Source organism: Oryzias melastigma, linkage group LG19 (assembly GCF_002922805.2).
Source record: "Oryzias melastigma strain HK-1 linkage group LG19, ASM292280v2, whole genome shotgun sequence".
NCBI classification, from domain to species: domain Eukaryota; kingdom Metazoa; phylum Chordata; class Actinopteri; order Beloniformes; family Adrianichthyidae; genus Oryzias; species Oryzias melastigma.
This window is the reverse complement of record NC_050530.1, coordinates 6417403-6441373: the sequence shown is the minus strand read 5'-3', so window position 1 is coordinate 6441373 and position 23971 is coordinate 6417403. Positions and strand designations below refer to the sequence as shown.

The following is a 23971-nucleotide window of genomic DNA, read 5'->3' as shown; positions in this document are numbered from 1 at the left end:
TAAAATCCAAGTAGATAACAAGTTAGCCACAAACGTTAGCATGTTGCTAAAATATTAGCTATAAACTCCAAAACAGCATAAATGTCTGTAAATGGGAAATAATTACAACGGTTAAAGGGTTCATAGATGCTAAACTAGCCTAAAAACCCCAGTAGATATTTAGCCAAAAACTTTAGGATGTTGCTAAAATAGAAGCTAAACTCTAAATTAGCCTTAAAATCCAAGTAGATAACAAGTTAGCCACAAACGTTAGCATGTTGCTAAAATATTAGCTATAAACTCCAAAACAGCATAAATGTCTGCAGATCGGTAAATGGGAAATAATTACAACGGTTAAAGGGTTCATAGATGCTAAACTAGCCTAAAAACCTCAGTAGATATTTAGCCAAAAACTTTAGGATGTTGCTAAAATACAAGCTAAACTCTAAATTAACCTCAAAAACCCAATAGATGGAAAATTAGCCAAAAACCTTAGCATGTTGCTAACATATTAGCTAAACTCCAAAATAGCATAAAAATACCTCAGTAGATGCCCAAATGAGCTAATGCTAACGGCTCAATGCCAATTTTTTTGAAAACTATAAAAGTTAAAAACATAGCCCATGAATATATTTAAAGGCTTGTTGCTAACACAATGAAGAAATACTCAATTTTAGGGTTAATTATCTTAAAATATGTCCTCCATCATCAGAAAAAAGCCACAAGAACATGTTAAAAACACCAAAAACATGATTTAAACACATTTCTTCTAGCTGTTTTGTTGTTGTGGGAGGGAATCTGGGAAAATCCTATGACTTCAAAACCACAAGGAGCCACAAAAACATGAGCTGGACTGAGTTATAGTCTATGTGTACTGTGTATATATACACACAAATGTTTTAGCCAGGCATGTAAAAATGGTGTAAGCAAGAAATGCTTACAAAAATACACACTTATTTTTTTATATATATTTAGAAATGCAAAAGTGAGAAAATAAGATAAATGTAATTATTAATACAGATATGCACCACAAAAACAGGCTCCTAGAAATAATTAAAACATTCTTAAAATAAAAACAATCTTCCCAAAAATTCTTATTTTAACATTAAAGCAAATGTCTTTTGTTATAGTAAAATGAACCCAATTATGCATACAAACATAGAAATAATTGTCCAAAAAAATGTAAGTAATTCTTTATTTAAATTGTTGTGAATCAGGAGCAGATGTAAAAAGAAAATGCTCTTGGTTGTTCCCTGTTCCACACAATTTTGACACTAGTATCCAAATAGATCCATGAACATCTTTGTTTTCCTCGTCTGAGCTGGCATCTGGATCAAAACTAGTCGGCATTTTCTCTGCCAAGTTTGTGAAGGGCTGTAAGCTAGTTGGAGAGAGTGTAAACGGATGGGTGATGGGAACTGGGGGCGGGGTTACTTTGCGCCCCCAATTCCTAATAAACTCCTGCTGCTCTAAAGAAACTATATTGAAGAAAATGACATGTTTTTCTTTTAAATTTTGGGTTAAAATAACATAATCATAATTAAAAGGTAAAAAGGAACAAAAAATGATCATAGTGGGACTTTAAAGAGATTTAAAGAACAAGTTCCGGAAGTGAAGTCATGGCGCTTAAAATGTCCTGATTAGGGGTGTGTCTTGGCAAGTGTCTGGTGATGCGATAAATATGTGTCTCACGATACATATCACGATATATCCCAAGATTTTACCAGAACAATTTTTCACTTTTTGGTCGCAGTGTAGAGTTGCTCAAAGAGGCTGTGCTGCCACCTAGTGGTTGGAGGTTTAAGTGTAAAACAAATTGGTGAAGAAATAATTAATTAAATATCGTCTCTTCAGGATTTTAAATTGATAAAAGTATCGCCAAACAAAATATAGCGATATATATCGCCAAATGGATTTAAACTGAGATTACATGGCAGACATGAGTGTGAAAGCCTGTATCTGTGGTTAAATCTTAAAGATGTTTGAGTTTCATTAAAAACAATAGATGAAGCCAAAAGCTGCTGATGCAAGATGTTAAACTGATTTTACATTTTCTTTGTTTTATATTGATCAATGAGAAAGAACAGTATTTTTTTTCCATATATGTCTAAAACTTTTGAATTGTAATGTAAATATTGAAATTACAACACTGTTTTTCTTAGGTTTGCAAGCTTTAAAAACTTAAAAACACACCACGGACACAGGAAAAGCATGTGGTCTGTGTGGTTTCAAAATAAATGTTTGATCTTCTAAAATTGTAGACGGGACTTTTATTTTATTTTCATGAGGGGGCTTCTGATGAAGGGGCAATAAGTTAAAATTTACCCAATAGGTCTCATCCAATGCCAAATTTACTTGATTATTTACTTTCTATCTGGTTATCTATAATATTTATAGTATAATTTTGCTTTTCTTTTATTAAAATATAGTGTTTTGGTACCAAAAATCTGCATTTGTGTTTAAAAATCTCACATTTCCCCATCCTAATTTATTTGAATTTTCTCTCAACCTTCTTTCATTTTTTCCCGTTTCATGTTACTCAAATTGACTTTAAATTCTCTTATTCTAATATCAGTTTTACTAATCTTTTAAGACTATTTCTTTGGCAGCAACATTAAACAAACATCCAGGCTGAGTCGGTTCCTGTCCTGCAGCTGATCCCAGCTAACTTTAGGGGAAAAAACCACCAATACCTGCCAAAAGTGGATTTTTTTCTTCTTCTTTTGGCTGTAGCATCGCATAAGTATCTGCTACTTGAACGAGAATGAACTAAAAATCTGAGTTTTGGACTTATTAATCGGAGATGCTCAGAAGCAGAGACTAATAAAACAGTGTTTGGGTGTTTTCTGAGAGGCAGAAATGTGGTCACATGACCTTTAATTGTTTGCACTGGGTCAATTTTAAGGGCAGTTTTTAGTTTCACTTTTTGTCTCAAAAGAGGTAATAATAGTAAAATGCAAAAAAAAAAAGACATTAAATTTGCTGGAATGTGCCCAGAATAGCTGTTGTTATTGAAAGGATTGTCAGTTTAAGGACCTTGTGTGCCGTTTCAATATTGTCAATATAGCCAAATTATGGTTGAAAAAATACTTTTAGTTATAGATTTAAGTTTGGTGCAGCTATAGCTGCCATGTTTAGCAGAACATTGTAACCAGAGAGAAATCTAGCAACTTTTTCTTGATATTTTTTTATGAAAATTCAATAAAATGTCAATACAGTCGTCCTCATAGGTAATGCTTCTCTATAGTCTCCAGTGGAGCCAACCAATCTTCAAAATAGAACATCAATTCAGAACATTATTTATTCTGTAATCTGATATATTTTTGCACCCAGTTACCATAATTACCCTGTTTTTTACAATGCATTTTTGCATTGTTTTAGTGGGGATGTTGACCACTTTGTGTTCATTCTGTGAATCTATTTTCAAACCATGTCCTACACAAGCACAGCTCCCCCAAATGGAGCAGATCTATATATATAATTTTATATTTAAGTAACTTATTAACTATACAAAACAACCCAAACCCAAGAGATCAAGAATTAGGATGGATGATGGTTTTAAGTTCATTTAAAAACCATGAATGTGCTGATAAATAAGAGGGAAATTTAGGTATTAACAAAGACAGATTGGAATGATGAAGTAACATAAATAATGAAAGAGCGTTTGGCTTTTTTGGTGTTTGTGTTTATTAAACAAGTGCATCTTTTAAAATATTTTTGTGAGAAGTAAACATGGAACTTGTCTTTTTTTTCCTTTTTTTTTTTTGGACAAATGGTTCATTTTAATTTTTTAACCGAATCTGCAAACGTCGAGGTTGGAAATGTATCCTATTCAAAATTTGCCAACTAGAATCCCCTATTGACTGTATATAGAGAACTGGACTGAGTGACCCCTCCCCCTTCCTATTCCAAACAGGAGGTAGTTGCTGGCTCCAAGTAGCCAAAATCCCCCATAGAGACATAAACAGCTGTTACTCAGTACTCAGACCAATCACTGCTTACTAACCACATCTGGCTCCAAAATGGCGGTGTCCGTATCACGTAAAAATGGCAACTTTATTAAAAAAGGATTTGTCCATGGGTGATGTCCAAGTTCTCTTACAGTCAATGGAATCGCCCAACAAAGTTATGATCTATGCACCTCTGGTAATAAGCCACCTAGTGGTTACTTTAAGGAATTACCACGATAGAAGTTGAATAGTTCTTCTTCATTGCTGCCCATTCTCCCTCTTGTGGTATATTAAGTACAGTTAATTAATCGCTTTTAAAGCTGTAAAATGCACTTTTTTATTGTAAATCTAATTTTTTTTCCACCTCTACCAAATAACCACTTTCCTGTTTTGAGGTGCTTAGTGAAAGGTTCCAATTCTCCTTATTGGCCTCACTTCCCTGTTGTGTAGGCTGTGTAGTTATGAAAGGACACGAACAGTCGGAACATCTACCTGTTTGAAACACATCTGATCAATCATTTCCCTGTCAACATCTTCCAAAATGGACCTTTGTGAGTTTATTTATTTTAGTTAATTCTTTATTTTGTTTACTGTTGTCTTTTATAAATGTTTGTCAAAAGATCTGAAGGGAACAAATTGTTTATATGTACATTTAAACTTAATATTGTTCAAATTTGTGGGTTTTTATTTTCATGTTGGATGCTCAAAATTCTAACTTTAACTCTTTTAGATCCTTTTCAAACCTTTACTTGAAGGTAAACCAACTAAATTCTGTAGTGATTCTATTTTATCCTTGTTTTGTGTATTCAGTCGGAGCAAGCCTGACTTCTTGGGCAGATTGTAAAAAATAATTTGAACTATTTTTTTGTGTCTTTAAGTACTTGACTTGACAAAATGTTAGTGGATATATTAGGGAGCCGCTGCCAATGAATCCAGTTTTAAGTTTAAAAATATTTAGTTCTCTGCAGAGCCCTTCACATGACATTAGAAAAATAAATAGTTCCTTAAGCCACAAAATAGTATTATGTGGCTACAAATTTGCATTTTGAGTGCATTCATTTTTATCTTTAGTTTATTAACCTTTCCTAACAGTCATTTGTTGCATCGCATTGCTAACTTGTTTCAACGAAATACTAACCTGTTTCAACGAAATGCTAACCTGTTTCAACGGAATGCTAACCTGTTTCAACGGAATGCTAACTTGTGGCGACGAAATGCTAACTTGTGGCGACCCAATGCTAATTTGTGACGACGGAATGGTAACTTGTTGCGACGGAATGCTAACTTGTGGCGACGAAATGCAAATTGCGACCCAATGCTATTTTGTGGCGACGCAATGCTAACTTGTGGCGACGGAATGCTAACTTGTGGCGATGGAATGCAAATTGCGACCCAATGCTAACTTTTTGCGACGGAATGCTAACATGTGGCAATGCAATGCTAACTTGTTGCAACGCAATGCTAACTTGTTGCGACGCAATGCTAACTTGTGGCGGCAAAATGCTAACTTGTGGCAACCCAATGCTAATTTGTGGCGACGGAATGCTAACTTGTTGCGACGGAATGCTAACTTGTGGCGACGAAATGCAAATTGCGACCCAATGCTAAATTGTGGCGACGCAATGCTAACTTGTGGCGACGCAATGCTAACTTGTAGCGACGCAATGCTAACTTGTGGCGACGGAATGCTAACTTGTGGCGACGGAATGCTAACTTGTGGCGACGGAATGCTAACTTGTGGCAACCCAATGCTAATTTGTGGCGACGGAATGCTAACATGTTGCGACGGAATGCTAACTTGTGGCGACGGAATGCTAACTTGTGGCGACGGAATGCTAACTTGTGGCGACGCAATGCTAACTTGCGGCGACGCAATGCTAACTTGCGGCGACGCAATGCAAATTGCGATGGAATGCTAACATGTGGTGACAGAAGGCTAATTTATAGTCACAGAATAGTAACAAGTGGCCACAAAGGGCTTGTGTATGTCCACAAAATGCCAACTAATATGTGGTTATGCAAGGTTAACACATAGTTACAAAAAGTTAACAGGTAGCAATGCAAGGCAAACACCTGGCCTCGAACAGTTGGGTGGTAGCCATGAAAGGCTTGGAGGTGGCCACACAAGGCTGGCAGGTGGCCACAAAAAGGCAAACAGGTGGCAATGAAAGGCTAACATCAGGCTGCGATAGGCTAACAGGTGGTGGCCACGATAGGCTAACAGGTGGTGGCCACGATAGGCTAACAGGTGGTGGCCACGATAGGCCAACAGGTGGAGGCCACGATAGGCTAACAGGTGGTGGCCACGATAGGCTAACAGGTGGAGGCCACGATAGGTTAACAGGTGGAGGCCACGATAGGTTAACAGGTGGAGGCCACGATAGGCTAACAGGTGGAGGCCACGATAGGTTAACAGGTGGAGGCCACGATAGGTTAACAGGTGGAGGCCACGTTAGGCTAACAGGTGGTGGCCACGATAGGCTAACAGGTGGAGGCCACGATAGGCTAACAGGTGGTGGCCACGATAGGCTAACAGGTGGTGGCCACGATAGGCTAACAGGTGGTGGCCACGATAGGCTAACAGGTGGTGGCCACGATAGGCTAACAGGTGGTGGCCACGATAGGCTAACAGGTGGTGGCCACGATAGGCTAACAGGTGGTGGCCACGATAGGCTAACAGGTGGTGGCCACGATAGGCTAACAGGTGGTGGCCACGATAGGCTAACAGGTGGTGGCCACGATAGGCTAACAGGTGGTGGCCACGATAGGCTAACAGGTGGTGGCCACGATAGGCTAACAGGTGGTGGCCACGATAGGCTAACAGGTGGTGGCCACGATAGGCTAACAGGTGGTGGCCACGATAGGCTAACAGGTGGTGGCCACGATAGGCTAACAGGTGGTGGCCACGATAGGCTAACAGGTGGTGGCCACGATAGGCTAACAGGTGGTGGCCACGATAGGCTAACAGGTGGTGGCCACGATAGGCTAACAGGTGGTGGCCACGATAGGCTAACAGGTGGTGGCCACGATAGGCTAACAGGTGGTGGCCACGATAGGCTAACAGGTGGTGGCCACGATAGGCTAACAGGTGGTGGCCACGATAGGCTAACAGGTGGTGGCCACGATAGGCTAACAGGTGGTGGCCACGATAGGCTAACAGGTGGTGGCCACGATAGGCTAACAGGTGGTGGCCACGATAGGCTAACAGGTGGTGGCCACGATAGGCTAACAGGTGGTGGCCACGATAGGCTAACAGGTGGTGGCCACGATAGGCTAACAGGTGGTGGCCACGATAGGCTAACAGGTGGTGGCCACGATAGGCTAACAGGTGGTGGCCACGATAGGCTAACAGGTGGTGGCAACGATAGGCTAACAGGTGGTGGCCACGATAGGCTAACAGGTGGTGGCCACGATAGGCTAACAGGTGGTGACCACAAAAGGCTAACAGGTGGTGGCCACGATAGGCTAACAGGTGGTGGCCACGATAGGCTAACAGGTGGTGGCCACGATAGGTTAACAGGTGGTGGCCACGAAAGGCTAACAGGGGGTGGCCACGATAGGCTAACAGGTGGTGACCACGAAAGGCTAACAGGGGGTGGCCACGGTAGACTAACAGGTGGTGGCCACGGTAGACTAACACCTAGCCACGAACAGCCAACTTGTGGCCTTCAACTGCTGAGTTGTGGAGAAAAAATACTAATTTGTGGCAACAAATCATAAATTTGATTCAATGTCATGTCCCATATTTCTCTATTTGATGTTTGCGAAGACTCCAGATGGGAGGAGGCAGATGTTTGCATGTTTACAATGCACAATGTGTTGTGGTTCTTAATAACATGTCATTTGTAAAGAGTAATTCCTGTTAGTCCAGAGGAGAGAAAAGCTGCAGACAGACATGTGTGAAGCAGTGGACATCTTAGATTTACAGTACATTTTAACTGTGGAGGAAGTGGAGCCAGAACATCTGCAACTGTTTTCTGCATCTGCACCACAACCCAAAATATGACCGTTACTCAAAGAGCGACGGAAACGTCCACAGCAGCTAAACCGACCATAACCAACAGCTTCAGGCTGAACAAGAAGGAAACTTGTTACTGTGTCAGATGTCATTCCACTATGAGAACATTCACTTCGTTTTTCCTTTGATCCGGTCATTTGTTTGACATCATGCTCACGTTTGATTATTTTTCTAACTCTTAAAGAGTCAAAACTTATAATTAAGTTAAATGTAGATTTAAAGTAAGGGTTCCATTTATCAGAAATCTGTGATCTGTTGAAAGTGAAAGTGTTTTTGTTCCTGTCCACTCCAATTGTTTCATTTTAATTTTTTTTTAGCCCAGCAAAGACAAACAGAGTGAAGTTGTGTGTTTTTGCTCACAGCAGGGTTACAGTTTGGCAGAGATGTGAAGACAATCAGGTGAGAGGTGAATGTTTACAAGGTCAGGAAGTAGTCGAATTAAGACAAAGGCCAAGAACAAAAGATTCCAGCATGTAGACAACATGCACGATACAATGTGTTACAGGCAAATACAAAATGCATAAGTTTGCCTCAAACCGTAAATTTAAAATATTTGCTTCTATTAAAAGTTTTCAGCAAAATTAAATGAAAATGCTTGAAAAAATGTCATTACTAAAGTCTGTTCCAGCATTTTCCCATGCTGAAGGAGAGGGTAAATAAACACGGAGCTTTCTTTCCATTAGAAAATTAAATCAGTTCTTCTTATTGAGTTAGAAGCTAAAAAAAGACATTGACCTTAAAAGTAACTCGAATTTTTAAAAGCAGGAAATCACCCAAACCAGAATCTGCGTTCCTCAAGTTGGCTCGTTCAGCGCTCAAATGGAAATTTTATCTGCATCAACGGCTAGACTCTTGTGTAATTCTCTCAAAGGATCTAATTGGAGCAAAAAGATAACCTTCCTTCTGAAGGGCAAACATGAGGTTAGCATATGTGCTTACTGGCAGTCCTCAGGAATTCAGAGGAAATGACAATATTTCTGGATGTCTAACAGAAAAATATAACTTTATTGGGTTCTGTGGTTCTTAAAGCCCTTGATTGTTAGTTTAGGTAACATAAAACAACAGGAAGTCGCCCCCCCTGGAATGAGGAAGAGAAAATACTGTAAAAATCCCTGTACATGTTTGACAAACACTTCAACAGGCTGCATTGGATAAAATGAATTTGATTTTTTTTTTGTTTTTTTCACCTTTTTATTGCATCTATTGAAAAAAGCAGTGTTCTTCCTCCCTGGTCTCTCAGGTTCCTCTCGACCAGTCCACAGAAGTAGATTGTTTGCGCTGTGGTCACTCGCTGGATGTGCAGTGGGCGTCTTGCCAACCCAAAGCCCACAAAAACACCCAGACCTCCCTGCGTTGTCAGCTGACTCCCTTTCCCAGGGCCCTCCAATCCAAAAGGCCATCTGAGTCAGTTTCTGCAAATACACAGGGAGGAGAAGCTGGAAAAATGTTTGGATTCATGCGGAGTGACCAAGCATTAGCAGCAGTCGCTCCGGTTAACATCAGTTGGATCCATCGTAAACATTTCCACTAAATTTTAAAGACCCACTCCAATGAAATTTTTTTTTTATTATTTATGTTCTTGTAGCATTTTTCTTATTATGGAGGACATGTATAAAATAATTTAAGATAAAAACTGTGTTTGAGTATTTATGAATTGTTCAAATGCTGTAATGGATGCCCCATAGGAAATTAATAGGAAATGTTTTAAATCCTTCAAAAACTTTGTGCACTTTGAGAATTATGAGCCTCCGTGTACACTTATAGTTAGACACTATTTAAACTTCAAGCAACTACTGAGGAGTTTTTTAGGTTAATCTGCAAAGTTGCTTTTATTTTATATGCAAGCACTTTTTGGCTAATTTAGATTTTTTTTCCATGTTTTTAGGCTCATTTGGACTTTTGCTAACATTTTAGCATTATCCTAGCTGATTTTGGCTAATTTCTTAGAGTAACTTGGGGTTAAGGTTATATTTTATCATTATGCTAGCTGTTTTTCAAAAGTTCTTTTAGCAAATTTCGCGTTTAGGTAATTTTAGTAAAGGTGTTAGCTGTTTTGGAAAAAAATGACTAAGTACTTTAGACAAATATCGAGTTGAGCAGATATTTTAGCATTATGCTAGCTGTTTTGGTAAAGGCAGATTTCAGGCTACTCTAGGATGTAGTTAATATTTTTAGCGATATGCTAGCTGTTTTTTTTTGGCTAATTTTGACATTTTCCCAGTTTTTTAGGCTAACTTTGAGTTAAGCTAATATTTTAGCATTATGCTAGCTGATTTTGGCTAATTTCTTAGAGTAACTTGGGGTTAAGGTTATATTTTATCATCATGCTAGCTGTTTTTTTAAAAGTTATTTTAGCAAATTTCGTGTTTAGGTAATTTTAGTAAAGCTGTTAGCTGTTTTGGAAAAAAAATGACTAAGTACTTCAGACAAATATCGAGTTGAGCAGATATTTTAGCATTATGCTAGCTGTTTTGGTAAAGGCAGTTTTCAGGCTACTCTAGGATGTAGTTAATATTTTTAGCGATATGCTTGTTTTTTTTTTTTGGCTAATTTTGACATTTTCCCAGTTTTTTAGGCTAACTTTGAGTTAAGCTAATATTTTAGCATTATGCTAGCCGTCTAAGAAAAATTAGACATTTTTGCAGTTGTTCTTGGCTATTTTAGCTTTTAGCTAATATTTTGGGAAGCTATCAGCTTCATCGTTTCCAGCATTTTTGCTATCAACTCTAGCATCTTCAGCGGCCACATTCAGCTTACAGCATTCACACTTGCGTTATCGCAGGTAATGCTATACATCTAGTTTAACTTGTGAAGGATCAGGAGCAGATGGGGGGAAAAAAGGGCTGATGGGAATGAGCTCCTTTTGCTTTGTAGGAAATGTGTCTTAAAAAACAATGCAGGCTTTTAGATTTAGGCTAAAAATCCATAATCATAATTAAGACCACTGTGAACAATTTTACTATAGAAATAAAAATATTAATGTTTTTTACATAATCAACTATAAAAATATAGATGCTCTCATATAAGCTTCAGAGTTGAATAAGACTCATTAGAACAAACCTCTCTTCCTGTAGCTTAAGAAAGCTTCCAGTAATCTCTTAATGGCAAAACCGGGATCTGTTGTCTTATGTTGCAAAAAAGAAAAATGTGACTGTGAAATGTGGGAGTGTAGAAGAGAGGTCATGAATGTGATCCCACCTCCCTTAAGGCTCACTTCGGCATCACTGGAAACCGGAAGGAGCCACGAAAACAAGACGGCCGACATGTGTGATGAAACAAACAGGAACTGTTGAAAAACCCTTTAAAGGCCTTTAAGGTTTGATTGCGTTCTGACACGAAGTTCAGTTCTGTTTGTTGGGTTGGGTGAGTTTCACATGCAAGAGGTGGTTTTGGTTTCTGTTAGTCGAAAACAAAGTATTTTTAGGGTTTAGTTCCAGATGTTAAATTGGAAGAATTGAGTTAATTTGTGTTTATCAGAAATTGATGGATGACACAGGGACAAAGGTGTCAATTCCAGCTGTTTTAATTAAAGAATAGTTATTTTGTATTTTTTGTAGGCGATAATTTCCAATTAGGTGTGCATTATCAGAAATTAATGGACGACACAGGGGTAAATTCCAGCAGTTTTGACTTAGAGCATAGATGATTTTTGTTCACATAAGTGATAATGCCCAATGTGGTGTGCTTTATCAGAAAGGAATGAAGGGGGTCAATTTCAGCTATTTTAATTAGAGAATATAGATCATTTGTATGTATGTAAGCGATAATGCCCAATGACATATGAATTATCAGAAAGGGATGGACGACACATGAACAAAGGGGGTTAATTCCAGCTGTTTTGACAAGAGAATATGGTTCATTTGTATTTTTGGTAAGCAATGATGCCCAATGAGGTGTGCATTATTGGAATGTAATGGACACCGCAGGAGTGTATTGTCCAATTCGAGCTGTTTCGATGATGCTAATTTGATAATGTTCAATGAGGTGTGAATTATCAGAAAGTAATGAATCACACAGGAACAAAGTGGGTCAATTACAGCTGTGTTGACAACAGAATAAAGTTGATTTGTTTTCACGTAGGGGATAATTCTCAATGAGGTATGCATTATCAGAAAGTAATGGACAACACAGGAACAAAGGGGTCAATTCCAGATGTTTTGACAAGGGAATTTAGTTGATTTGTGTTTTTTGTTAGTGCACACTTCAATGGGTATTATCACTATCAGAAATAAATGGACGACACAGGAGGGTAAGGTTCAATTCCAGCTGTTTTGACAATAGAATATAGCTGATTTGTGTTTACCTAATTGATTACTCCCAATGAGGTGTGCATTATCAGAAAGTAAAAAATAACAGGAACGAAGCTGGTCAACTCCAGCTGTTTTGACAAGAGAGTATAGGTCATTTGTGTTTATGTAAGTGATAATGCTCAATGAGGTGCGCATTATCAGAAATTAATAGAGGACACAGGAACTAAGGGGTTGATTCCAGCGGTTTTGATGATATATAGTTGATGTGTGTTTACTTGATTGATAATGCCCAATGAGGTGTGCACTATCAAAAATTAATAAGCGACACAGGAACTAAGGGGTCGATTCCAGCTGTTTTGATGATATATTTGATCTGTGTTTACTTGAATGATAATGCGCAATGAGGTGTGCATTATCAGATAGTGTATGCACAACACAAAAATGATGGGGTCAGTTCCAGCTGTTTTGACGATAGAAAATAGTTGATTTGTGTTTACCTAAGCGATAATACCCAATGAGGTGTGATAATGCACACCTTGTTGGGCATTATACCTTACTTATTTACCTTGACTATGAAATAAATGTCAATATTTATGGTTATCTATAGTTTAGAGCAGTGTTTATTTGTTGAACTACTTCTCAAGTCTCCAAAATACCCTTCCCTCTCTACCTGCCCCACCTTTCCCTCAGATAAAGTCCCCTTTATCCCCCTCGTGCCTCTTGTCCTGCTGAGGAGCTGCCGTCACACTGAGGCCCACTGTAGTGAGGGGCTTATTCATGAGGCCTAGACACAGAGAGAGGAAACACAAAGAGCTCCCCACACAGAGGAGTGGGCCGTGAGCTCGGCGCTGACCTCTGAAGGATGTGTGTGGGCTGCACCCGGACGCTTTTGGCTTCCCACCGTCTTTGGTCCTCCCTCCTTTGAACTTGACCTTTCTGCTGAAATTTCCAAACAGACTTGAAACTGTCAATAAGACTTGGTTAGACGGGAAGTTGGTAAACAATAACAAGCGCCGTTGACGGAGGTAGAACAATCATGTGGATGCAGACAAGATGTTGTAATTAAAGTTATGCATGTGAGCATGTGAACGGAGAGCTCTCAGCCACAGGGAGGGGGCGGAGTCACTCCTCTACAACGGTTTAATGAACGATTAATGAAATGTGACGTCATATACTCCTCTGTTTCGTTTTTGCTGTAAATCTGACTTCATCTTGTTTGCTTGGCCTCCAGTGCTGGACCAGCTCCTGATGGAGTTGCACCGCTTCTTGCTCGTCCTGGACCGGGAGAACCTGAGTGGAAATGCCACCACCCAGAAGCGTTTGTTGGCTGAGCTGCTGCAGACCTACAGAAACTTAAATGGTGAGCTCAAAAACCCAAGAAACAGGAGAGTTCTGCACAGAGAAACATGCATTGCTTAAAAAAAAACACAAATTATTATTTTCATTAAATAAATATTTTTCTGCATATATTACAGTCGAAGGGCAACCAATAAAAAAAATAGTTTTGATGTTTTTATACTAAAAGAAAAAGAAAATTAATAGCAAATAACTAACTAAATTAGTTCTGATATTTTGTCTTTTTTTTATAGCTACACGAAAAAAAGTAAAATCTTCTCTTGAGTAATAAAATATTTTTGGCGCGTAAAATCCTGAAAATTCCTCAGAGGAACTGAGAAAAGTTCTGTTTAGTTTAGAAGTAATAAATGCTGGGAAAACATCAGATTTAATCCACTAAATACAAATCATTTAAAAGACTATTGAGAATTACTAATATAAAAGTTTTGTGTTTTAATGATAAAAACTTTTTCCTTAGAAATTTTCTTGTTCAGATATAATATAAATAAAATATAACTATTTCCATGTTTAATAAACAGGGAATTTTTTAAATATTTCTCAATGGAAATGTGGAAATTCTGTTTTTTTTCTGCCATTGCGGATATTTTCAAACATTTGTTGGTCGATATGTATTTATTTTAATTTTATTTTTAAAATTTTATTTAAAAGATATTTAATTTTCAAATTATTTTTTTATTTTTTTTATTTTACATTTTATTTTTCATGTTTAATTTAGATTTTTTTTGAGTTTTTCATTAAATTAAAATTTTACATTTTGAATTTTTCATTTTTAATGTTTATTTATTTTTTTATTTTACATGTATTTTCTTATTTTTCATTTTATTTTTAATGTTACATTTGTCATGTTTAAATTTGAATTTTAATTTTTTTGTTTTTAATGATTTTTTTAACTTTTCAACATTTTTTTTTATATTTATATTTATTTGTTTGAGACATAAAACAAAGTTAAAATAATCAAAATGGCACAAAACAAGATGGTTGTTTAGCTTTAAATAAACTAAATAAAAAAAACTTGGTTTGAAATTCACTTTAGAGTAACTTTGTCACTATAAATCAATAAATAAAGCAGTTGGTCATGATCATCCAAAGGTTCTTAGCTTCAAATGTTGGGTCTTCTAATCCGTAAAGCGGTTTAATCCTCTGCAGGTTTTGGTTGTCAGTAGCTGTTGTGAAAGGCTGGAGTTTTCTCTGACATAACGTCCATCTCTTGGGTTTCGATGTGACGTTGTTCATCCACCACGATTAAAGTCAATTTTACTCTACTTGGTACAGCCCTAATAAAGATACACAAATGTTTTGCCTTATTCAAACAATCCACTTTTCCCTGTAACCGCCGTCCCTTTAGGCTTAAAAATTCCGATTTCTGTCTCTGAGAACTCTCTCTGACACACTGGAGCAGTCACAGTTTTCCATGTTCAGGTCTTGGATTCATCCCTCCATACTTCCTCTTCTGGCTCCAGAGCTGTATCATTTTTCCGAAGCTGCATTTATCCTCCCGGGACGTTTACTTCCTTTGCGCAGCGGTTTATAAATAGCCTTTCAACTAAATTCTTCTCAAAAATCTGTTTTCATTGTACAGGCAGAACAACATTTCTGCTGGGTTTCTCCTCCGATCGGTTTCAAAGGAGAGAAGTTCTCCGGAGTCTCTCCACTCCGAGGTTTTGTTTGATTTCCTCTCAAGTTCTAATCTTTGGTCAGATGAAATGCTAAATTCAGCAGAAGAACTTCCCCCAAAAGTGTGCTGTGGCTCCAAAACACACTTGCTGAACAGGTTGAAGGAAGGAGGCGGTTCTGGCTTAAAGAGAGTTTAAAGTCTCTCTGTTTTTGTAAATCGCTCCGGGTTCTTTTCTTTTAAAGCATCAATAGAGAAAATTATTTGAATCCTACAGTTTCTGAAATTAAGCAGCACATTTGTCTGTTCATTTGTCTTTTTATCACTAATATTTGCTTTAGCTCATAAAAAGAGTTAAAGCAGTAATTACTAGAAAGTAATAAAATAATCTGTTCATGCAGCTAGGAACTTTTACTTAACGAGAAATCTTATTATCAAATTTTGGTTCCACTCAAGCGATCAAAAAAGTAATATTAAGCTACAAACGTTACTTAAATTGAATGTTCTCTAGCCCAATAAAATGATTTTTTGCTACTTTAAACCGAATAGTTTTTATTGATGAGTTTATTAAGTACCTAATTGCAGTTCGTTTGGATTTTTGTGACTATAAACTAGTGTAATAGGTGGAAATTTAGATTAAAATATGAACAAAAAGAGAATATGGTTTTAATACAAGTTAGCCCATCCTAATAAATCCTCATAAAATCAAAAAATAGCTCTTAATCTTACGAAAAATCTACATTTTTGTCTCCAAAATAGACAAAACTGTCAGAGAGATTTAATGTCATGAAGAATCAAAATTCTTTTTAATAAAATGCATTTAAATATCTTCTCAACTCAAACAATTTATTATTATATTCAGAAAATACCCGTTTTACGATGGTTGTGTCATTTTATTTTGCTTTATTTAACCTTTACACAGTTCAGACTCGGCTAAAGTTAGCGTCTGATTAGCATCTACTTTAAAGTGAAAGGGGAATTTAACCACAAAGGCTAAGTTTAAACCTTTACACTTGTTAAAATCATTGAACTAGCGCGCCCGACCGCACGTTGTTTTTCCTGTCTGTGACCCGGTACCAAGTGAGCCACGGACCGGTACCGGTACCGGTCTTTACTTTCTGTTAGCTCCAGAACTCTTAACTTTTTGGTACTAAGTGTAGCTAATGTTGCTTTTAAAGGAAGTTTAAAGCTTCTATTTGACCTAAAACCAATGTGTGTTTATTTTAATACATTTAAGCCTTAAGGGTGAGAAAAACAGTCATGACTAAATTTAACTCTAATTTAATGTTTTCAAGCAAATATTTCTATTGCAACTTTTTCATTTTAAATTAACATAAAAGATAAAATAGGTTTGGTTAAAAAGAAACTACAATCACCGGAATAGTTCATAAGTGCAAGTTAATTTGTTACTCTGCTTCTAAAATGAAGTGTAATTTCAGATGAACTCTAATCTCATTTATACTATTCTACTTTTTGAATAAAAGAGTCATTTTTGACTCCAAAGTGTGAAAGAGACACAGTGCTCTGCTCTGTCTGTGCAGACGGGGAGCTGTGTGACTAATGTTAGATGAATGCTTGTCGCAGTAAAAGTGGGAGTCCGTAATGATCCCTTGTGCCGGTACAATGGCGCGCTCTGTTTGGATAAAAGTCTCTTTTAATCCTGGACTTTTGACGGACCTCCTGAAATATGTGTGACACTAAGGTGGCCCGCTTTTTCCCATCAGTGTTGGAGGGGAAGTCACAAGATGTTACGGAGTTATGGAGGCGTGTTATAGGCTGGCACGAATTACTTCATCAGGTTAGTCGTGGGAAAAAAAAATATTCAAAATAAGGAATTGTAAATTTGATTTCAAAATTTAAGATTTTTGAAGAAGTGTTGCCAGTGTGAATGCTGTGAGCAAAATGCGGCTGCTAGAGATGTTGGTCCTGATAGCTGAAAATGCTAAAAAAAAAAAAAAAAGCTTTTTTTGAAACCTTGCCAAAATACAGGATAAATGTCAAATTGGTAAAAAAAAAATTCTGATTTTGACAAAACAGCTAGCATTATACTAAAATATTAGCTAAATTTGCCTAAATGACTTTAAAAATGTTTGATTTTGTTAAAATAACTAGCGTAATCCTCAAATATTAGCTTAAAAAGCTGGAAAAAATGTCTACAATAAGTCAAGAACGGATAGCATGTCACATAAATTAAAGCTAAATTCCAAGCTACCCTAAAAAACAGGGAAAAAAATTTAAATTAGCCAAAACAGCTAGCCTAATGCTAAAATATTAGCCTAAAAAACAGGAAAAATGTCTAAATTAGCCAAAACAGCTAGCATATTTCTAAACTCTAAATTTGACTAAAGAACTTTAAAAAATGTCAGATTTTACCAAAACAGCTAGCATAATCCTAAAATATTAGCCTAAAAAACTGGAAAAAAATCTAAATTAGCCAAAACAGCTAGCATGTCACGTAAATTAAAGCTAAATTCTAAGCTACCCTAAAAAATAGGAAAATAAAATCTAAATGAACCAAAATGCTAAAATATTAGCCTAAAAAACAGGAAAATATGTTTAATTTAGAAAAAAACTGCTGACATAATGCTAAAATGTTAGCCTAAATAACAGGAAAAATGTCTAATTTAGAAAAAACAGCTACCATAATGCTAAAATGTTAGCCTTAAAAAACAGGAAAAAATGTCTAATTTAGCTAGCATATTTCTAAAATATTACCTCAACTCTAAATTTGACTAAATAACTTTAAAAAATGTCTGATTTTACCAAAACAGCTAGCATAATCCTAAAATATTAGCCTAAAAACCTGAAAAAAATTTCAAAATTAGCCAAGAACAGCCAGCATGTTGCTAAACTAAAAGCTAAATGACCCTAAAAAACTGGAAAAATGTCTGGTTTTACGAAAACTGCTAGCACAATGCTAAAATATTAGCTGAACTCCAAATGAACCTAAAAAACAAGGGAAAATTTTCAAATTTTACCCAAACAGTTAGCTTGATGCTACAATATTGGCATAAAAAAACAGCCAAAGATGTCGAAATTACCCAAAACAGTGGACATGTTGCTAAAATTAAAGCTAAATTCCAAACTACCCTAAAAAAACACATTGTGCTAGCACAATGCTAAAATATTAGCCTAAGAGCTAGAAAAATGTCTAAATGATCCAAAAACAGCTAGCATGTTGCTAAAATAAAAGCTAAATTCCAAATGACCCCCCCAAAACCCAGTAGTTGCTAAACATTTTAAAGTTTGAATGGTATCTCTAGCTGAAAATATATGCAGAAGTTCACAAGTTTTAAAGTTTTTGAAGGATTTGAGCAGTTTCTCATTCATTTCCTACAGGCCATATTTTTTTCTGTATTTCAAAAATTATAAAGTTTATGAATACCAAAAGTACAAGGGGCAATTTCCTGAAAAAGCTGAACGTTTTGATACCATGATTGCTGAAATCACTAAAAGTGAGATTGAGTTTTTACATGCCAAGAAACGTATACAGAAAGTAGCAGGAGAATCACTGTTGTGTGAATGCTTTGAAGTTTTCTCACAATAGTGATTCTCTCAGTAACGGCAAATCACAACCATGCATCAGGTATACATCGCAGTTTTCTATACGAGGACGTATTTATTTACTGAAAAGTTTGAAATGTTGTTTATCTGTTGCATTTTGTACAAAGTTATTTATAACATGACATGGGTCTTATTTTTGTGATGATCAGAGTTTTTTTCCCTTTAATATCAGACAAAAATCAAGTTTAATTTTATGGTCATTTTACTGCATCTGCTAAGCCTCGTCTCATTGTTTACTGCCCTTTCCAATATGGCGTCGCTCTTTACGTATCTCGGACAATGGCAACAGGCTCATCTTTAGCAAAATATCTCATTGGTTAATACAGTCTCAAGCCATTTTTTATCTCAGTTCCTGCTAAAGAGGAAGTCTTATTTTGAAAGGAAATGAACTGGCCCTTGTGCCCTTCTAATTAGGAAGTACTCCCACATTTTATATAAATTTAAAAAATGAATAACGCAACTTTATTATTTTTGTTTGCTGTAGATATCCAGAAACTTTGTTGAATCCACTCATTTAATTTAATCAATAGTCCGAGTAATTGGGCACAAAATAAGTTATTTTTCTAACATTCAGAAATCTTTGACGTTCTGACAAACTGGAAATTTTTACACGTTTTCGACCAATCGTATATGAAATTTGGTGATGAATCTCTTCGGTCCTCCTTGTTCAATTGTTCTGCTTTACCATGTTTGTCAGAAATGCTCAGTAGAAGCAAAGTGTGTGGAAACTTTAACTTGAGTGGAACAGAAGCGGTGCAACGAGTTAACCACTTGTTACTTTTCTCACACTCAGGTGCAGACGAGGAGTACATCTATATGAATAAAGTTCTTGTTGACAAAGGTGAGCTCAGCTTCTTTTTTCAGTTGTGGACACTGCAGTTACAGATGACAAATATCTTTGTCAAAGTCCCACATCAACTTTAATTTCTTTTTCATTGTAAATGTTTTTCAAGTGTTGTTTTTTACGACACGTTCTATGGAGAGAAATTAGACTCACTCCAATATATGTGCGCGTAATTCTTGATTTGTACATAAGTTTGGGTTTTTATGTAACTTTGGGTTTGTGTGTAAGCCATACAATATATTTTGTGCATAAATACAAAAATCTAAATATTGAAATAAAATTAATTATTAATAATATAAATATAAAAATCCATAATTAAAAAGAATACAAAATATAATTGAGATATGCACAAATTAAAATTACAACTGTTTGAAACTAATTACACACACAAATATTCAAAAATTAGCCACAAATCACTTGTTACGCACACAAAAAAACACATTTATGCATAAATCTGATGTGAGACGTGTGTAAATTGTTTTTTTTAAATATTTAATCATTTTTGTACTCATGCACAAAATGTATTAGTTACAAATGAAGAATTACGCACCCTGCCGAAATATAAACTAAATGTCAAATTGGCCAAAAAACTAGAAAAATGTCTGATTTTGCCAAAACAGCTAGCATAATTCTCAAATATTAGCTAAATTTGTCTAAATGACTTTTAAAATGTTTGATTTTGTCAAAACAACTGACATAATTCTCAAATATTTGCCTAAAAAGTTGGAAAAAACGTTTAAAATTAGCCAAAAACAGCTAGCATGTTGCTTAAATTAAAGCTAAATTCCAAACTACCCTAAAAAACTAAAAATGTCTAATTTTTTTCCCAAAATTAGCCTAAAAAACAGGAAAAAAGGTCTAAACTAACCAAAACAGCTAGCATAACACTAAAATATTAGCTAAATTTGCCTAAATGACTTTTAAAATGTTTAATTTTGTCAAAACAACTAACATAATTCTCAAATATTGGCCTAAAAAGCTGGAAAAAACGTATAAAATGAGCCAAAAACAGCTAGCATGTTGCTTAAATTAAAGCTAAATTCCAAACTACCCTAAAAAACTAAAAATGTCTAATTTTGCCAAAACGGCTAGCATAATGCTAAAATATTAGCCTAAAAATTCAGGAAAAAATATTACCTAAACTCAGGAAAAAATATTACCTAAACTCTAAATTTGACTAAAGAACTTTAAAAAATGTCTGATTTTGCCAAAACCGCTAGCATAATCCTAAAATATTAGCCTAAAAAAATGTCTAAATTAGCCAAAAACAGCCAGCATGTTGCTAAACTAAAAGCTAAATTACCCTAAAAACTGGAAAAATCTCTAATTTTACCAAAACTGCTAGCATAATGCTAACATTTTAGCTGAACTCCAAATGCACATAAAAACAGGGAAAAAAAATGTCTAATTTTACCCAAACAGTTAGCTTGCACAAATCCAAAGTTACACGCAAATCAAGAATTACACATGAATCTATTTTCTCTCCATACATTTTCTGCACATCATCAGTAGTTTATAAGAAATTTGCCTCTGAGTTGTAGGCGGGGCTATTGGTGCGGAGCAACCCCGCCACCTTCCCCCTCTCTGTCGCTGAGAGCTCCCAAGCTAGCTTACATCTCCAAGCTAGCATTATTGGTGCAAAAAATGAGGGGTTGAGGAGGAGGAGGAGCATAGCGGAGCATGGAGACTTTGGCCCCGCCCATGTCAGTCGCTGCGTTTTCAAAGGACTCGTCTTTATCTGCGCCTGATCCAACACGATTTGAAAAATAAATACTTAGAAACGCACTTTTGATGTTCAATTAAACGAAAAAAAAAATGCTACATGTTAAAAACACAACTTTTATTTGAGTAGGTCTTTAAAATTACAAGTTTAGCAGAGTTTGGTTTAATCCAGATTTAAATTTTGCCATCTCTAAATATTTTTTTTAACATTTTTTCAACTGCTGATACAAAAATTTTGAAATAAATGTTTTATTTTGCAGCTACAAGCTAATTCTTCCCTCTTTCGTTTTTGGTACCGGCTGACGGAGCTTTAAAGATCAACTAGTCGTGTGGCCTCGAATGGCTCAAATTGTGCGTTCTTGTCGCTATAACATCTCAAGCTCAATTTAGATGTGAATGAATAGCAAAACAGATAAACTGCAGGGCCCCCTCCCTCCTCCTTTCGTTACCCCCACTCCCCGCCGCCATTTCCTGTCTGTTTCTTAGAAGCTCCTCACCATCTGAGTCTGACCTATTTTGTTTGGACTGTGGTGAAGAATGCGGTTTGAGCGAGCCCCAGAGTTAACACATCTCTTCGGCTGCAGCACTAGGGGCGTCTCAAGGTTTTTTTTTTTTGTCACAGAGTCAAAGTTGATCTGCGATCTCTCCGCCTGTGGCTGAAAATGAGTTGTTCTCTCTGTGTGTTATTATTTACTCCAAATCGAGAGTGAAAATGACTGTCCTTATTACGGATCAGCTCAGTTTGTTCCTTCTTCTTTTGATTTGTGAACTTTAAATTATTTTTTGTTTTTATTTTATTTAGACCTGGACTTTCTGTAAAAACTGTTTTTGTGACTGCTGTGGTTTTTCTGCCTTAAGCCACGTCTGACTGTTTATGTGAAATCATGCAGTGGATCTGAAGTTGTCGCTACTAGACGATGTTAAAAAAACAAATCTTGAGTTTCCATCTTCACCTCGAAATAAAACGCTTGTTGCTACTTTCTCTCCTTTGGCTGATAAGAGCGCCGTCACCGCCTCGGCGTCTAGAAATGATGCTAAAACCAACGAGGCGTAAAATGTTTCAACAATACCGCTTTATTTTGGTCAAGCTGCGGGTCTCTATAGACTGCAGTAGTTGTCGACAATCTGCAAAAATATCCAAAATAGATTAAAGTTTCACTAAAACAAAGTATTTTTCTTTTTTCAAATTGTTCCCAGTGGTCTTTTAATTATGATTATACAGTTTTTAGCAAAAAAATTAATAATTTAAGACCTATTTTCTGCAGCGCAGAACTCTGACTCTGACTTGTGGGAAGTTAGCCTCCACTAATTTCCCATCAGCCCTTTCTTTACAATCTGTTTTTTTCCATTTTTAATAATGCCTTTATTACTTTACAATTTTTAATGACAACACAATTATAGACGAGCCCATCAACAGACTCACAAGAGAGCAGAGAGAAAAAAATAACTAGAAAAGTTGCATTACCTGTGATAATGCTAATGTAAATGCTATTTGCTGAAATTGCTGAAGATGCTGAAGCTTTTTGCTGAAAATGGTGGCAAAATTTATTTTAATTGCTGAAGGGATTTTTTTGAAAATGCAACAGGTATTTGCAAAATGTTAAATTTCCTAACAGACTGGAAATTTAGTTAAAAAACTATGAAAGCGCGCTGAAGTTGACCTAAATTTCTGAAAAAAATTTAGTATAATTGCTTAAAAATCCCTAATACATGCAATATTTGCAAAAATATTTATTGTGTTGCTTAAATATGAGCGAAACTCCAAATTCACCCAAAAAAATCTTCGAAATTAGCCAAAAATCTACTACGGTTTGAAACTAGCTAAACTTCAAAATAGCCTAAAATTCCTTTGTAAACTAAATTAGTCTAAAAAAGTCTGTTTCTTAAATAGAAGCTCTCTAAATTAGACTAAAAAAAGTAAGTAGGTAAGAAATTTGCCAAAAAAGTTAATATGTTTCTAAAATATTAGCTAAACTCCGAATTAGCATGAAAACCTTGATTACTAGATGCCAAGTTAGCAAAAAAAGAAGCACATTGCTTACTTATTAGCTAAACTCCAAAACTGCCTAAAGTTCCTCAGTAAACTGAATTAGCCAAAAACGTTAGCATGTTGCTAAAATGTTAGCTAAACTTCAATTTTTATGAAAATTACTATAAAAGATGAAAACAAACCCCATAAATATATTTAAAGGTTTGTTGCTAATCTACTTAAATGTTTGACATTTGAAGAGTTTTTCCATTCATTTCCCTACAAAAGACAAGAAATTTTGGTGTAGAATCTCTCCTGCTAGCTTATAGCCCCTCAGAAGCCTAAGCTAACATTAGCATAGCAAGAAAATAAACATCAAGCAAATTTAGAGCTGTCGTACAGTTTAGAGTCGGCTCAATTAAGAAAAATTACATTTATTTAATTGATCTATTTGTTTACAAGTGAATGCTTTAGAGTTAAAGATGAGAAAAGAGACTTTTTCCTGCCCATGGGAGTTGTTACATCACTTACTTGAGCTTTTTCAAACCACCGGTTGTCACCTGCTCCCGGTCCAACACGATTTAAATTAAGATATACTCGGAAATACAATTTTAATTGTAAATTCTTCTATACATATCCTCCATTATGAGAACAATGCAACATGAACATTTTAGAAACACAAAAAACAGGATTTTATCCTATTTGTC

General features: G+C 36.0%; 1 protein-coding gene and 1 long non-coding RNA gene across 5 annotated transcripts in view; one reads left to right on the top strand and one right to left on the bottom strand.

Moving 5' to 3' along the window:
- The window catches only part of afap1l2 (actin filament associated protein 1-like 2), a gene marked incomplete at its 5' end in the record, with an annotated part of 57368 nt that overhangs the window by 8624 nt on the left and 24773 nt on the right, over window positions 1–23971 (top strand). The window contains 2 exon segments of the mRNA XM_024284500.1: window positions 13429–13557; window positions 19523–19570. Of these exon segments, the coding sequence (XP_024140268.1) occupies window positions 13429–13557; window positions 19523–19570 (177 nt within the window).
- Window positions 9125–23971, bottom strand: part of LOC112153988 — a 19670-nt gene continuing 4823 nt past the window's right edge. For 2 of the 4 annotated variants that reach the window (XR_004949760.1, XR_002920581.2), the window contains exon 2: window positions 9125–9359. This is a non-coding gene — a long non-coding RNA (uncharacterized LOC112153988). Of the gene's footprint in view, window positions 9360–13050; window positions 13328–13403; window positions 13527–23795; window positions 23966–23971 lie in introns of those variants that run through there. The other 2 variants (XR_002920582.2, XR_004949759.1) reach the window with 2 other exon arrangements.